Raw genomic sequence first — 17,304 nt, forward strand, 5'->3', positions numbered from 1 at the left:
ATTGCAGGGGCCCCCGTAAGAGGGCCCCTACAAGTATTTCACTGTCTGCTGTGCAGACAGTGAAATACGCGACGGGTGCAACTGCACCCGTCGCACAGCTTCCACTCCGCCGGCTCGATTCCGAGCCGGCTTCATCGTGGAAGCCTCTTTCCCGCTGGGCTGGCGGGCGGTCTGAAGGCGACCGCCCGCCAGCCCAGCGGGAAAGTCAGAATTACCGCCGCGGTCTTTCGACCGCGGAACGGTAATCTGACGGCGGGACTTTGGCGGGCGGCCTCCGCCGCCCGCCAAGGTCAGAATGAGGGCCTATATGTGCACTTGGGGTCCCAACTTACTCCTGGCATTTAACACTAGTTTATTACTGCAAAATGCAACAAAACGTATGAAGCCACACTAGCAGCAGCTCTTGCTAAATGTGCTGTAGGATATGTTTCCCACATATTACTCTTAACTACATGAGCAGGCGTAATCGCAGTATTATCTGTAATTCCGCATAAAAGAGCAATGCAAAGTTACAGAAATTATTCTGTTTACTGCAGTGTATTTAAAATTACTCCCAGAACTAGTTGTATGTATTGTTGTACGGCAGCTGAAAGTGCATGAGTGTCCAAGGAGACAAAAAATGTGTCTGAGGGAGAAAACATTTACTCTATCATATTAGAAATGGCACATTCTTCTCTTTTTCTTCTCTGAAAGGCAGCATCCTATCATTATATTTGCTCTTTTGGCCATACATTCTATCAAATTATTTTTCAATTTTTTATTATTAAAGTGTTGTAAACTCAAAAAAGAGTAGATTTGAAACATACCTTAGGAGGCTTGGTAATCTCGCTATAAATCAGGGTGTCAACATCCACCATTCCCTCATTTTTGCCTCTATCGTTTTTGCCATTTTTTGTCCTGTGTAAAAATGTTTTCAATACATTAGCTTGCCTCATGTACAGCAGACTCTGCTGATTTACAGTTAGGTGGCAATAGAATATCCTTATGTTTGTGGAAGAAGTGCGAAATCATGAGAAGAAACCAAAACTGGATCTTCCTTTTCTATTGAAACTCTAAGTTGAAGAAAATTGCATAGTTGTATTCACTTCCATTTTAACAGAAACAGGTTTTCCATTACCACTCATCTCAAAACAGGCTCTCTGTTAAGTTTAAATCTTTTTTTGATAATTGTCAGAAACATACAAGATTTCCCAAGAGCAGTAAAGACTGTCAACATTTAGCTGGAGAACTCACCTTCGAACAAGGAGCCAGCCTAACAAGAAAATTCCACCAAAGACAATGATGCCAGCCAGTCCTCCTCCAATCATTGGTGCGAGAAAGAGTGATTGAGAACCCTCAGCTGAAAAAGTGAAGAAGAAATTATCTATATTTTATGTCCCAAGTGGTATCCTGACAGTAGAAACTTTGTAGGTACCCCCACATCCAGCCCAGCTACACACACATGCACTCACTGATTGTGTGGTGCAGGAGTGCAGAAGAAAATATAATCTTAGTCAATGGAAACAAAAAAATATTACATTGTTGTACCAATTTCTCTTGGGCAATCATAGGCATGCTCTAAGTGCCATATTAAGGTTTTATAATGCCCTCATTCATAGGCCAGTCTTCATTGGGAATAGTTTCTGCTTCCTTAAAGGGAGGCGCCTTTTGCAAGGACTTGATATGGAAAGAACTGTCTACAGGTTTCCTAGCATAATTTTCTTGCCAACGCTGCCCTCCCTAATTTCCTAGTGCAATTATGCAATAAGCATGTACCAGCCATTTAAAACACATTGTCTAGGATGTTTCTAGGAGGGTCAACATTATTCACATCCACTCTACGGTTCCACTTGTTTTTTGCAAAATCGAAAATCTCAGCAGCCATTTTGAAACCTCTGACAGTGCTCCCCTTGCAGCCTTGTTGCTTTGCATTGAGAATTAATTCCTGACAGGTCCCTCCTCCTTCGGGAACTTCTTTCCCTGTGAAGTAATTGTAGCAACAGCTGATCAATCTTCACTCAGCCGGGGTTGTCTCACTATGCTCCACTCATGGCAAGTTAATTGCTTGGTTCATTTCCTTATCCAAAAAAGAGGTAATATGTGCAAAGGTCATTACTGTGTAGCCAAATAAAACATGACGAGTTGCAGATAAGACTCTTCTGATCAAACATATGCTAATGAACCCAAAAATTATTTTTAGCGGAGCACAACAGTTTTTCTTAAAGTACCAATTGTGAAAAACCAATAGTAGCTATGTGACGAATAAACAGTCCAAAATATATTTATACTCCTATATTGTCATTATCCTCAATAATGTAGGTTCTCCTGATATTATACAATGATAATATTTATTTCAAAATTATTGACAGTCTCCAATTGATATCCAAACCTCTAAATACAAAAACAGGAGGAGAACCAACTTGTAAGCTACCAGGTTCCCAAAAAAATATTCAACGAAGAAGTAGTCCGGCAAGCTGCTTTGTGTACCAACTGAATTTTCATAGGAGCTTCTTGGGAAGGCCTAGGTAGAAAGAGTTTGAGTAATGCAGCCTAGAACTTATAAACACAGTTTTACTATCACTACGAGGGAGAAAATCTAAAGCAGGTGAATGTGACAGCGAGCCACCATGTGTGTGCCATATTTATGATATGCGCACATTAGGGAAATAGCATCAGAAATTTTGAAGCTAGTTTTCTGCTTTGCAGGATTAGCGCCACAAATATTGATGCTAATCCTGCGAAGTGAAAGGACGCCCATTGAAAACAATGGGAGCCTCTTTTTAATGTCTGCCTTAGGCAGTCATTAAAAATGACACTAAAAATGGCACAGTGGTGCATTTTTCTGGGCCTCCTAACCCCGGAACGCCCCTTTGAATGCATTATGCCTGGCAAAGGAATAATGTGGTGGCAGGGTTTACAAAGTGGTGCAATGCGTGCATTGCGCCACTTTGTAAATATGGCGTGGCGTTTTTGCCAATCTATCCCCCCATTAACGTAAAAAAAATGAGACAAGGTGGCGCTATGGCCTTCATAAATATAGCCTTAAGTGGCAAGCCAGTAGTCACAGCCAAACATGGCCCTAATTCGCAGTATAGATGGAGGAAAAATTACAGTGTATTAAATCAAATGCAGGAGTTGCTCACACAGTGCACATCGTGTACTCAAGTTTTTAAAAGTAAGCTCACATCCGAAGAAAAAGTAGACTCTGTGGAATAATATATTTGCCTAAGATCACACAATTTGGACAAGGAGGGAAGCTGGTGTTGATTCCAGGTTATCTGGTTTTGCATTTTGAAATTCAGCCACCAGATGTGTATCTCTTTCCCTCTGTCGTTTACATAAAAAGGTCACTGTTTTGTCTTTCATTATTGGATCAAGACAAAAACCGACAAATAGATAGCAGACCAGACTCGCCCCCTCATCCCCCAATACTCAAATACGACACCAATAATGTATTTATTAGGAGGTATCACACACCAAGTACAGCCATAAAGCTGCGTCCCCGGCTAGCAGCCCTGACTGTATACATTTCTTTTTTAATTTTCCTCCCATTGGTCCAGCCATGTACAAGAACACAGCTTTTGCATGTGACCTTTTCTTGTGCATGACAATGTAGGACAGTACCATCTTCCTTGGCATGTTACCTCCACTTTTACCCGTATGTCAGTATGTTTTTACCTGTCTCACTGGGAGAGACCCCAGTGCTCATAGTTTATGGCCTAATGTGTCTGTCTGTATAGTCCTTGACTGTGTCACTGAGGCTCTGCTAATCGGAACCTCAGTGCTTATGCTCTCTCTGCTTTTAAATTTGTCACTGTAGGCTAGTAACTTCATTTACCAAATTCAATTGGCATACTGGACCCCACCTTACAAAATACCTAGTATATGGTACCTAGGTACCCAGGGCATTGGGGTTCCAGGAGATCCTTATGGACTGCAGCATTTCTTTTGCCACCCATTAGGAGCTCAGACAAACCCTTCCACAGGCCTGCCATTGCAGCCTGTGTGAAATAATGCACATGTTATTTCACAGCCATTTTCACTGCACTTAAGTAACTTATAATTCACCTATATGTCTAACCTTCACTTGCTCAAGGTTAGGTGCAAAGTTACTAAGTGTGAGGGCACCCTTGCACTAGAAAAGGTGCCCCCACATAGTTCAGGGCCATTTCCCAGGATTTTGTGAGTGCGGGGACGCCATTACACATGTGCACTACATATAGGTCATTACCTATATGTAGCTTCATAATGGTAACTCCGAATATGGCCAGGTAAGGTGTCTAAGATCATGGAATTGTCCCCCCATTTCAAATCTGGTATTGAGGAGCCAATTCTATGCATCCTGGGGGCTCCACTATGGATCCCCAGTAATGCCAAACCAGCTCTCTGAGGCTTGCACTTCAGCTACAGCTGCTGCCACCTCACAGATAGGGCTCTGCCCTCCTGGGGTCAAAGCAGCTCAGTCCCAGGAAGGCAGAACAAAGCATTTCCTTTGGGAGCAGGGTGTTACACCCTCTCCCTTTGGAAATAGGTGTTACAGGCTGGGGAGGGGTAGCCTCCCCAGCCTCTGGAAATGCTTTGAAGGGCACAGATGGTGCCCTCCTTGCATAAGCCAGTCTCCACCGGTTCAGGGACCCTTTGTCCCCTGCTCTGGTGCGAAACTGGACAAAGGAAAGGGGAGTGACTACTCCTCTGTCCATCACCACCCCAGGGGTGGTGCCCAGAGCTCCTCCAGTGTCCCAGACTTCATCCATCTTGCTTTGCAAGGTGTGAGGGCACTCTGGAGGGCTCTGAGTGGCCAGTGCCAGTAGGCGATGTCAGAGACCCCTCCTGATAGGTCCTTACCTGATAATGTAGCCAGTCCCCCTCTCAGGGCTATTTAGGGTCTCTCCTGTGGGTTCTCTTCAGATTCTACTTGCAAGTTTCTAGCAGGAATCCTCTGCAACTACTACTTCATCCTCTGACCTGGGATCAACCGCAGCCTGCTCCAGGAACCGCTGTAACAGCAACAAAGTATCCACAAGGGATCATTTTAATTTGCAACTTCAGCTCCAGACAACAACTGCAAGAGGTTCTATGGTGTGCAAGCTCTGAGGACTCCCTGTCTTCATCCTGCATTAGAAAGACCAAAGAAATCTCCTGTGGGGTGATGGAGTCACTCCCCTGCTCATGCAGGCACCTTCTAAAACGATGACCAGTACACTTGGACTCCTCTCACAGCGATGAGCATGCTCCTAAGAACACAGTGGGTGGACCCTATCGACACAGAGTGTCCTGAGGTCCTGCTGATGCAATTTGGAGGAGGTAAGACCTTGCCTTTCCTGAGAGCGACAGTACCCCTGTGTACTACGTCTTCTTCACCTCGTGAGGCCTCTGTGCACTGTTTACAAAATTCCTTCGTGCACAGCCTGGCCCAGGTCCCCAGCACTTTATCCTGTGACGCTCAACTCGCTGAGCTGACCTCCGGTGGCGTGGGACCCTTCCTTGTAGTGCTGCACCAACAGCGTTTTGCATCTCCTTTGTCCCTGCGTTCTGGGACTCCCGTGGGTGCTGCCTGGAATCCTGAGGGCTCACTAAAGTGCTGAGAGCCCCCCCTTCCTCCTTACACAGAGTTGAGGCCCCCAGGTTCCTCCTGGGTCCAGCCAGCGCCATTTTGATGCAAAACACAACTTTCTCGTAACCAAGGCTTGTTGGTGACTTCCAACACGAAATCACATCTGCATCTATCTTCACATCGTGGGACATCCTTTGCATTATGCAGGAACCCACTGGCATCTTCCTAATGTGCATTTCTGCAGACTTCGTCCAACCGGGGACTCTTCTTTTGCACCCTCTTGAGTTGTAGTGTGTCCTAAGGAAACTTGCAGTACTTTACTCCTGCTTTTCTGGGCTCTGGGGTGGGGTAATTTACCTTTACTGTATTCTTACTCTCCCATCGATTCTGCACACACTACACTTGTCTAGGGGGAAATTCATGATTCGCATTCCACTTTCTGAGTATATGGTTTGTGTTGCCCCTAGACCTATTTTCTCCCATTGCATTCTATAGCATTTCCTAGTGTTTGCACTATCCTATGTCTAATTACTTGCCTTATTTTGGTGTCTAATGTGTATATTGTGTATAATACTTACCTCCAGATGAAGTATTGTCTCTAAGATATTTTTGGTACTGTGTCACTCAAATAAATACCTTTATTTTTGGTAACACTGAATATTGTCTTTACTTGTGTATAAGTACTGTGTAACTATAAGTGGTATTGCATGAGCTTTGCATGTCTCCTAGTTCAGCCTAAGCTGCTCTGCTATAGCTACCTCTATCAGCCTAAGCTGCTAGAACACTACTACTTCACTAATAAGGGATAACTGGACCTGGTATAAGGTGTAAGTACCCAAGGTACCCACTACAAACCAGGCCAGCCTCCTTTAGATGTGAGACTCTATAAAACAAATTTGTCAGGTCATTTTCAGCTATTTAAGAAACATGGATTTTTATAAGGTGATTATACCGGGGTGGACTAAATTACGATTTTCTTATTTATGTAATGCACACAATTTTCACAAAAATAATCCACACTGTGATAAATATATACTTCTGGGAATCCATACATACATACAAATATCAGGTGAAAAAGCATAACAGAGGAAGAGGGAAAATTCGCAAAATCCAACAAATAGGAATGACGCACAATTTCACCAAGTTACAGAAATGTCACCAGTGTTGGACCATCGACTTGACAGTTTGCGCACCATGATATTGCCAAACTCTAAGGCACCAGATTTCAGGCTAATGCATGTCGATGTGCCTTGAAGTGTTGTATCTATAAGTCATAAATCTGCCGGGTAGTTATTTATTCCTCTTCAGTGAGTTACAACTGTAAGAGTCCTGGTCTATCCAATAAATTCGAAGACAATGAGCCATTATTTTTCATCCCTCTGTAACAAGGCAGGAGGAGCTCTGATGAATAAAGTTGCCCTTCTAAGTACCCATTATCTCTCTACCTATCGGACATTCATTTTCTTAGCATATTACGTGCCAGAATATTAGCTTTGCCTCGGTATTCTCAAATTGTAATGACTATTGATCCAAATAAGGCTGTATATTAATCATTTACTAGACTCTGACCCTCATTATGATCGACGAGTAGAATTGCAGCACCTTCAATACCTCTTTGTGCAGGGGTTGCAATTACATATTTTGCAGACTTTATGCGAAGAAAGTTAAATCTCTGAAATTTAACATCAGAAAAATGCCAATTAATTACCAGCGCATACGATTTTGGTGCATGTTATTCCGCATTACGGGGGGGAGGGTTGGACTTGTCATAGGTTCCATTTATTCAGTGCTTGATTTGTGCTTCTTATTTCCGGTGCTGAGCACCGGCACTTATTTTTGAGGGCCGGGGCTTATTTTTCTGCCTCAATCACTTCCTGCGAGAAAAAGACACATACGGGAAAGACGGAGGAAGGGAAAAACGAAAACGCGTCACAAAGGGAGAAAGTAAAAAGCTGAAAGAGTGAGCTGAAGGGGCAGGGAGTGGCTGTAAATGGATTGAAGAGGCCCGAGATGGCTTCGGGATTACCCTTCCTCAGTATTCTGTGCTTGCACATTTAATGGCAGCAGCCTCGAGTTTCAGAGGAGGACTTTGGGCACCGGCATCTTTTTATTTACAAATTAAGCACTGCATTTATTGTACCTGATAAATTCTGACTCCTGCGGTTTATTGGGTGTCATAAATAATGCACCATCCTCCAGGCAATTCGTAATGAGGACTTTTGCTTTATTTTGTTTTACTTTTTTAGACTGTAAGATACAAACTTTCTGTAAGGCAAGCTGTGAATTTACCAGGCCAGAGCGATGAACTTTGCAGATAGGAATGCATTTTAGTGATGGGAACTATGCAAACCTTTCTGATCTGGTAGAACGAAATAAGATGTGTGCACAGGAGTGCATCAGCCATTGGGCTTTTAAGACCCTATATGAAATCAGACAATGGTTTGCAGTAAATACGCAAGATACTGACTGGTATACAGGAGACGGGCACAGTGACTGTGCTGCACAAATCTGCAGCAATTGGCAAGATACCTTTAACAACTGGCATCTGCTTCGCTGTTTTAGCCCGGCACCAACTCTGCCTATTTTAAGTTGGGGCAAGGAATAGTTGCCTGTGGTTACGGTGGGTGGGCTATGCATTCCAGTATGTGTGTCAGGTTTGACCAACTCTGACCCCTGAGTGATGTAGTCCTACCTGAGTTAGGAAGTGCAATAGGTCACCCACAACACGTTTACAGTCCGAAGCGAGGAAGGGGGGGATTACATTTACTACGTATTAGTGACTGATATGGCAAGAAAGCATCATGCCATAAAGTAAGAAAGGATGATGTTACCTGGAGACTGTAAAATTCGATCAAGTGCGCCATGCGCATTCGAGAAGATGCAGGTGATGCTGAGGCTGGCGCTGTTACTGATGTTCATGACTAAGGTAGCGTTCTTTGTGGCGCGGTACAGAGAGAACGCCAGCGCCATGGACTGATTCTGGAAGGATTCTGGGAGCGTGTTCTCATTTATCTTCCACTTTATAGTAGGTGGGGGATTGGCTTCAACCACACACGTGCACCTTATGCTATTGGCTTCACTTTGGCAGGAGGAGTCTGCAAGTCTGGGCTTGTCTGAAAGAAAAAAAAGTTATACGAATTAAATTGACTAAACACGCTTTCAAATATAGCATGTAAAATACATGGTTATCTGCCAATCCCAATGTCTATGTCAAATCATCAAAATTAGGTGCCACCAGTGGCGTAGCGTGGGTTGTTAGCACCCGGGGCAAGGCAAGGGCAAGGCAAGTAATTTGCGCCCCCTAAGAGCTGCGAGTGCGAGCGCGCCCCCCCCCCCCCAGATGTTGCGCCCGGCCCCCCCTGCACCCCCCACGCTACGCCACTGGGTGCCACAGTCTTCCCATTAATTATCCTCTAAAAGTAACTCCATGTTTTAACACCGCCATATTAGTGAGTAACCAAATTACCGCCTAATCTTTTTTCTGTTCTCTGAATATACTGCCTGCCCTATACGTTTAAGGCCACAACGCGGACACATTTCTGGACCAAACACTGATGTGAGTCAAACCTCATTCTGCTTGCATTTTAGACAATTTTTATTGTTATCTGATTTGGGGCATTCAGCTTCTGTTCCAGATATGTTTTTGCACGCTGGCACTTTAGTCCATTTTGTGTTCAGACAACCCTTTTGAGAGGGTTGCAACAAAATTACAGTCTAGTATTTTGGTCTGTCCTCTAAATGTGCCCCATGCCCTATTTACCTACGGATGCTCTTTTACGTACTCTGGCCATCTTTGCCCCCATGCACTAGCGCATAGCTGTGCAGCCTAACTTTTCTGCTTTCACCCAAGCCATGGTCATTCACGATGGAAATATTCATCCAACCATCTAGTAGCCCTCAACACTGGCATCCATGCCCCTGACTCAGCTTTATTTAAGGCAAATCTGTGGTATGATCCAGCTAAACAATTATTCTGCAGCATCACATAAATCTGATAGAACACCACTACCCTTAACACTCTTCTGTACAATGTCCACCTGGCCACAGACAAAGGCATGGATGTTGTGACACTCTAATAGCCCTAAAGACGGACCTGTTTTTCTTTGAGACATGGTTGTCTCCGCATTCAGAGCCTGTTAGACCTGACTGCCTTAGGGTGATCACCTCTAACTTTGTGCCTGCCTCCCTCCACTTTTTGGACACTGTTTTTAGGACTGTGCGCACTTTACCACTTCTAACCAGTACTAAAGTGCATATACTCTCGCCCTTAAACATGATGACATTGGATCATACCCAATTGGCTTATCTAATTTACTTATAAATCCCTGGTAAAGTGCACTATATGTGCCCAGGGCCTGTAGATTAAATGCTACTAGTGGGCCTGCAGCACTGCTTGTGCCACCCACTTAAGTAGCGCTTTACCCATGTTTCAGGCCTGCCATTGCAAGGCCTGTGTGTGCAGTTTCACTGCCAATTTGACTTGGCATTTGAAAGTACTTGCCAAGCCTAAAACTCCCCTTTTTCTACATATAAGTCACCCCTAAAGTAGGCCCTAGGTAACCCATAGGGTGGGGTGCTATGTAGACAAAAGGCAGGACATGTACCTGTGTAGTTTACATGTCCTGGTAGTGTAAAACTCATAAATTCGTTTTTGCACTGCTGTGAAGCCTGCTCCTTTCATAGGCTAACACTAGGGCTACCCTCATATACTGTTTGAGTGATAGCTACTGATCTGAAAGGAGTAGGGAGGTCATATTTAGTATGGCCAGAATGGTAATACAAAATCCTGCTGACTGGTGAAGTTGGATTTAATATTACTATTTTAGAAATGCCACTTTTAGAAAGTGAGCATTTCTGTGCACTTAAATCTTTCTGTGCCTTACAATCCACGCCTGGCTAGGTTCAGTTGATAGCTCCCTTGTGCATTCACTCAGACAAACCTCTTTATATATTAAAACTGATACTTTTATATAATCTACCTTTGCCAAATGACTTGCTATCATCTGTGATCTAAATAATAGTCCTTATAAATGTCTCCTACTTTGTCTGCCGAACATGCAGCAACTTTAGTTTATTGACAGAAGAAATTGGCCATTAAGGCTGCATTAGTGCTGTTCTTGGAGACCTTAATCTATAGCTTAATAAGGCAATGACTTTGCCCTACATTTTCGACTCATTAGAAATGTTTAACCTTGAAACAATTTCAAGAGAAAGCACACATTCAAAGGGCTATATTACAGACCCCTCCTTTCTAACTATAAGAATTTTATCTACAATCAGGCACATTTTGCTCTGTAGTCAAAACAGTTTGTTATTTCTTTCTGTCTTCTTGTTCTCTCTTTTACCTCCAAGAGGCCACCTAACACTCATCGGTACAATAAGAACTGGAAATTAGCTACCTCAAGAAAACTAGCAGAGCATTCAAAGCAACTTCTTAAAAAATATTTCACTTGGAATCCAGATGTCAATCGCAAATTAACTAACATATTGTAATTTATCACTTCATTTATGTCAGACAACCCGAATACAATCTCCTTCCTGTTCCATAGAAAGATTTTAAATAAACTTAGAAAAAGCCCATGGTTTACTCCATAAGTAGCAAAATACAAACCGTAATCAAACAAGCAGAAAGACGTTGCAGAAATAACTATGGGCCATATGTACATAGCTATTTTGCGAATCGGACCGTTTGCAACAAGAAAAAAATACTTTGGTATGTACAAATCCAATTTTGTGATTCGGGAAAACTATTTACAGAATTGCTATTAGAATGTTGCTATTAGGAAGGGGCTTGCCAAAAGAGTCGCAGTGGTATGTGTGAATGTTTCCAGTCGCAATACATACGCAGATTACCACCAACTTCGAGTCAGTGGTACCCATTCATAAACGGGAAGAGGTCCCCTTCCCATTTGTGAATGGGGGCACCAAAATTTTTCAGGGCAGGCAGTGGTCCGTGCCTACGCTGGAAAAAATGAAAAGCAGTCACAGACATGGTGGTTTGCTGTCCCCAGTAGGCCACCATCCTTGTGAGTGCGGCCATTCCCAAGTGGGCCGCAAATTGTGACCAGCCTCATGAATATTAATGTGGCAGGTCCATTGCAACCCATTTGGGAATTGCTAACAGTGTCTGAGACACTGTTGTACATCAGGTTTTGTGACTCGCAAATTGCAAGTCGCTAAATCTTGCAATTTGCGAGTCGCAAAACCTGACCTACGTACATCTGGCCCTATGTTTCAGATCTAACAGTTGCAAGACATTGTTGCTAGACTATTCATATTATCCAAGCCCCACACATTGCAAAATATTGTTTTCACATAATCAGGGAGTTGCAATCTCCCTATATAATGATATACATCTATAATATTAAGCGCAGTTCCTGGGTCTGATTATTTTGTGAAAATTTTGCATAATTTTCACAACTAAAATTGAGCCCATCAGGACAAACATTGCTAATGAAAACATTCCCCAACTTGATGATATCAATCTTTAACTTCCACCAATCACTCCCAGGTTTTAGCAGTATTACTATCATCTCCCTGAGCAGAACCTCTGGCACTCCTCCAGCCTTGGGTCTGGCCACCCGCATCTGAGACCTGAGTCTCATTAAAAAGGAAGATCTATCCAAGTTATTTAAGTAGTTTTTTCCTAGGACTCTGAGGGCCAGGACCAGTATACAAAGCAGGACTGGGGAACTGGGACAACTAAGATCAGGAGGGCAGTATGAAGAGATAAGTGCATCTGGAATTATTAGAACCAGTACTAGGAGGATTAAGAGTAATCAGGGCGAGAAGGGAGATTGCAAAAATATGCTTGAGGAAAAGGGTCAGTGGATAAGGGCAAGGGTAATCAATACAAGGTGGACCAGGTCCATGCGACATAGGGCCATAAAGACCGGGACCAAAAGGACCAGGACATTGCAGACCAGCACCTTACATAGTGTCATTGGGAGGATTAGGATTAGGAGAAGCAGGAGTAGGTAGACCAGGGTCAGGAAAAAGGATGAGAACCACAGTCTAAAGAATCAAAACAACAGGACTGAGAAGAAATAGGAGCAACAGGGCAAGCAAAACCATGACCAGGTGGATCAAGAGGAGAAAGAACATGTCCAGGAGGACCAGGGACAGAAGAACTAGCACTACAAAGACCATAAATACAGCACTAGGAAGATAAGGACAAGTAGACCAGTGGCAGAAAAAGAAAGACCAAGAATATGGGGTTCTTGGTCACAGCGGACCGATTGGATCAGGATTATGTCACTTGGATCTAGGGCCATATACAAGGAGAATTAAGAGGGCTATGATCAGCATGAGCAAAAGCAGTACAATAAGGAACAGGTCTACGACCTGGAGGAGGATCAACCTTTAGGAACAGAATAAAAAAGACCAGAAGAACTAGTAATTGGAGGGTCAAGAACTGAAGGCACAGGCTCCAGGACCAGGGGCACTAGTTTAGCACCAGGATGACAATCAGCAGGTTGCATAGAAGAAACAGGAGGAGAAGGACAGACAGGAACAGTAAAATTAGGATTATCAAGAGGACCAAAACTAAAAGGACTCAAAGGACCAGGATGACAAGGACCAACACAACAATGAAGGCCAGGATCAGATGAATCTTTGCAAGTGAGAACAGGGCCATGAGGGAAAGACTGGAAGGGCTAGGATGAGGGGGTTCAGGGCCATGTTACCAGTACCAGGAGTAGCATTATAAGGTGCATTAGAACAAAGAGGAAGTTCAGGAGCAAGAGCAGTAGGACTAGGCTTGGAAAATGGTGACCTAGCCCAGGACTTGCAAGCGAACTGTGGCCAGGTGAATTGAGACCAGGAAGACTAGAAGCAGGAATACAGGGAAGAGGAGAATAATATCAAGACAGGAACAACCAGAAGGGAAATTAGGGAATGCAGCAGAATGATAAAGAAACAGAATTGTATGGGCCAAAATCAGAAAGACCAACAGTGAACTAGGACCATACTGACCAAAATCATGAGGACTAGGACTAGCAAAAGCTGGATCAGGGTACCATGACAGGCCTAGCAAAAGCACCAAGAATTCCAAGAGGAGGAGGAGAGCCTGATCATCAAGAGGAGGACAAGACAGTAGAGGAAGAGTGCTGGTTCATAATAGGATCTTCTTGTCCCTTGGCACATTTCTAATTATTAAGCAATCACATCTATTTTGCAGCAGTCTCATTTAGCAGTCCCTTGGACCCTATGTTATTATATTCATATGCTTCTTTATTTGTTTTAGTGATTTTATATGAAACTGATAAAACAGGAATGCAATTAATATAGCCTCATAGCCCTATGCAGAGGGCTTTACCGCTTGTTAAAGGCCCTGAACCTGACAAGGGTGAGGGCATTTAAAAGCTGGTATGACTCAAGGCAAAAGGCCTATAAGGCTGTTAGAACATTCCACCCTCTAAGGGTAGAATGCTCTAAATTAAAAAGGGAGAAGCAGAAAGACAAGCATTGGAATGTTGGAGCAGAAGTATTATAGCAGAAAGCTTACTCCAGCCATTATAAATCCAGAACCTCTCCATTTATGTCAGTGGAGCCCTCAGCAGTCCAATGTTCTCATCTAGAATATGTTACTTATGAGCCCATTCCCAGTTACTTGGTCTGACCATTTTATGATTCCGATTCTCCTCCCTTATCAGATTGCGATCAGTCCTCCACTTTTGATACTGAGGTGAGACCATTCCTGTTCAAAATTAGACCTTACCAAACTGGAACGTATTCTCCTCAATTCTAGACCCAATTTAGGGGGTTATATTTTGGCGACTGTTTAAAAAATTAATGAATGGATCAAGTCATATTTGGATGTGAATATCCTGTGTAGGAACCACAAATGTGCACCTAAAGTAAGACGGGTTCCCTGGTTTCATTTCCATTTAGAGGGTGTGGGAAATTGGACTGTTGGTTGATAGCCACAGTCACAGTAACAAAAGTCCTTCTTCCTTGATTTTTGATCTTGTGTGTGTTTGTTTGAAATGTTAATTGAGTTTATGCACAAATGAGTCAAATGTTAGGCAAGTCAGTAAATGAGTGGATGCATAAATAGATGGATGAATGAATGTACGAAAGAAATGACTGTGTGGATGAGAGAGTGAGTGTAAGGACGGATGAATTGTGTAAGATGATTGATACATGCATGGAGGGCTAACAAAGCCATTCTCTACTTCTCTTGCTGTTGCTCATTCATCCTTCCGTTCTGCTACTCATTGATTCATATAACCATTCAGTCACCTGCCCATTCATCTGTTCACAATTGCTCACATTCTTCCCATGCACATCACTCCCAAACTCAGTGATACACTCATTTACATCATCCAACACAAATTCATATACAAGTCTGCCTATTACCAAATACGTTTACTAAATTAAAAAAGCACAACCTTGTTGTTGTTCATGATGTTTATGATTCAAGTTTTGGCTGTGACAGGCCTGACATCACATAGTAGGTGGAATTTTAATGCCATGCTAAAGAAAGAGCTAAACATACCGACACAATCTATGTACAAACAATTCATTAGCACGTTTAGAGATAAAATACTAATAAGAGTCTATGCTCAAAATATGCCACCCAAGCAACTGAACAGTGTAGTGTCTGCTCCCAGAATCAGATCATGCATAGAAGATGAACAGTATTACTACATTCTCAGTGAACAAATATTAATCACCAGTGCATGCTCTGAGAAGCATTGATCATTTGCCGATAATTACAATCTGTAGGCTAGTTCTCCCATTAGATATCAATTTTGTGATCATGCGCATGCACATTTACTGGCAGGATTCAGGTGACCATAAAAGCACTCCACATCTTTATTAACATTAAGCTACACCAATAGAGCACACTATTACTCACCAGTAAAGTGCCTGGATGCTGGTGTATAAGAGGATCCTAACAACCATATGTAATCATACCTCATGCATTTCAAATCAATGTCCTGTTGGCATGCAATGTTATCAGTTATCCTTTGGCATTCCCTGCCTCCTGATCCTTCTTATCAACCCCTAGCATGAAACAGTGGCAATAAAACCAATCCACTGGTAGACACATACAACCTGAGACATTCATCTAAGTGCATGATCACTGACTCCAGTAATAATCACTGGATAGATGCTAATTATCAGTCTTTGCTCTATATGTGTGATATAGGCAACTCTGTCTAGGTCAAAATCTAGACAGATTTCTAGGTCAAAGCATGATTGTCAAAAGAACAAAACTGCTGAGGAGACATTATATGACACAATATTGCTGAACACAATATTGATTTACAAAAATATCCTAAAACCATTGACGAAAATAGTGTAATCATTTACTTCAAAATGAAAAACCCAAATATTGATAACAAAAATTTTGCTATCAAAAATATTGAAACTAAGCAATACTGATGACAACAATATTTATAAATGAAATATTGTTAACCAATTAAATGCATATAAAATAAATACAATATTGGAAACAATTTAGTGTCTACTATTATATTGATTAAAATAAGTGTAATAATACTACATTAATACATTATTTATAATATGCCTTAAAACCACATAACATTAAAATGTTTTAACTAAGGTTAATCACTATAAACCATCAAATTATAAACCTGGGCACATACACTCTCAAATGACCTAAAATTAAATGACAACAAACTAAACTGATCATAAATGACACTAAGTAAGCAGTAACATTCCACATATTAAGTAACCAATATAACTCTTTACCTAATTAATACACCACAGCGCAAACACCAACTAGAAATTGCAGCAAAAATAACTCCAAGAATCAACACTTGCCAAAACTAGCTACAAACCACTAAAAGTAAGTAAAATAAACTAGCTAACTGCATTGTCACCTAAAGAAGTTGTTTTCCAATTAATTTAAAAGAAAATACCAAAATCTAAATTATCATTTATATCGCCAAACTTTAGCATTCACTTTAGCATTTCAAATAAACACGTCATCATTGAGACCAACAACCCCAACCTCATAAATGTTAACCTCAACAAAGATACATCACGAGTAAGTAAAACTAGTAAAATCTATACTGTTGGAAAAATTGATTATTGGTAAGGGCAGGTAAGTACCTACACTTAGCAATAGACCTCTAACCTCCACTTAGGTCCAGTTATGTCTCAATAAATTAAACCCTGCTCAACCCTTGGTAGCTTGGCAATGAGCGACAAGGCTTAACTTAGGAGACAAATGTGTAAAGCATTTAAAAAATCACAAAACAGTGAATAAGTAATACACAAAACACAATAAAAATCCAACACCTATTTATAAAAATAGACTATATTTTTATCTTTAAAATGACACCAAAATGATTGAAATCGGATAAGGGGAACTGGAGATATTAATTTTGTAAGATTTAATGCTTTTAAGCGCATAGAAGCAACTAGCGCTCAAAAGGTTAAAAAAGGTCACACTGGAAAGGAACAAAGTCCAGAGTTCAGGCCACCCACGAGGTAACACTGTCAGACTTACTTTCAGAAGTGTTTCTTGATTCAGGAAAGTGGTCCACAGCAGCAGCCAATGGTTCAGGGACTCCGGTTTGCCTATTGGGGTCTGGGACTACAACTCCCACAATGCACCTCTTCAACTTATGGAGTTGCTCCAAACGTCTCCAAACTTCTGGATCTTCTTACAGAGGTCCTTTTTGGGTCCTTGAAGTGTCCACAACTTGATCCATGGTTCCAGAAGCTCTGAGTTGCGCCTTGGGAGTTGGGAGTCAGAATCCTCAAATGGCCACTGGACGCTGGTTAGCTGGGCT

At 42.1% G+C, this 17,304-nt stretch overlaps 1 protein-coding gene across 2 annotated transcripts in view; it reads right to left on the bottom strand.

Moving 5' to 3' along the window:
- Positions 1-17,304, bottom strand: part of LOC138246549 (sialic acid-binding Ig-like lectin 11) — a 239,411-nt gene that overhangs the window by 26,719 nt on the left and 195,388 nt on the right. For both annotated transcript variants that reach the window (XM_069201216.1, XM_069201219.1), the window contains 3 exons: positions 8,365-8,646; positions 1,234-1,339; positions 807-897 (listed from right to left, as the gene is read on the bottom strand). In XM_069201216.1, coding sequence (XP_069057317.1) covers positions 807-897; positions 1,234-1,339; positions 8,365-8,646 — 479 coding nt within the window. The remainder of the gene's footprint in view (positions 1-806; positions 898-1,233; positions 1,340-8,364; positions 8,647-17,304) is intronic.

Source organism: Pleurodeles waltl, chromosome 7, assembly GCF_031143425.1.
Source record: "Pleurodeles waltl isolate 20211129_DDA chromosome 7, aPleWal1.hap1.20221129, whole genome shotgun sequence".
Lineage (NCBI taxonomy): Eukaryota > Metazoa > Chordata > Amphibia > Caudata > Salamandridae > Pleurodeles > Pleurodeles waltl.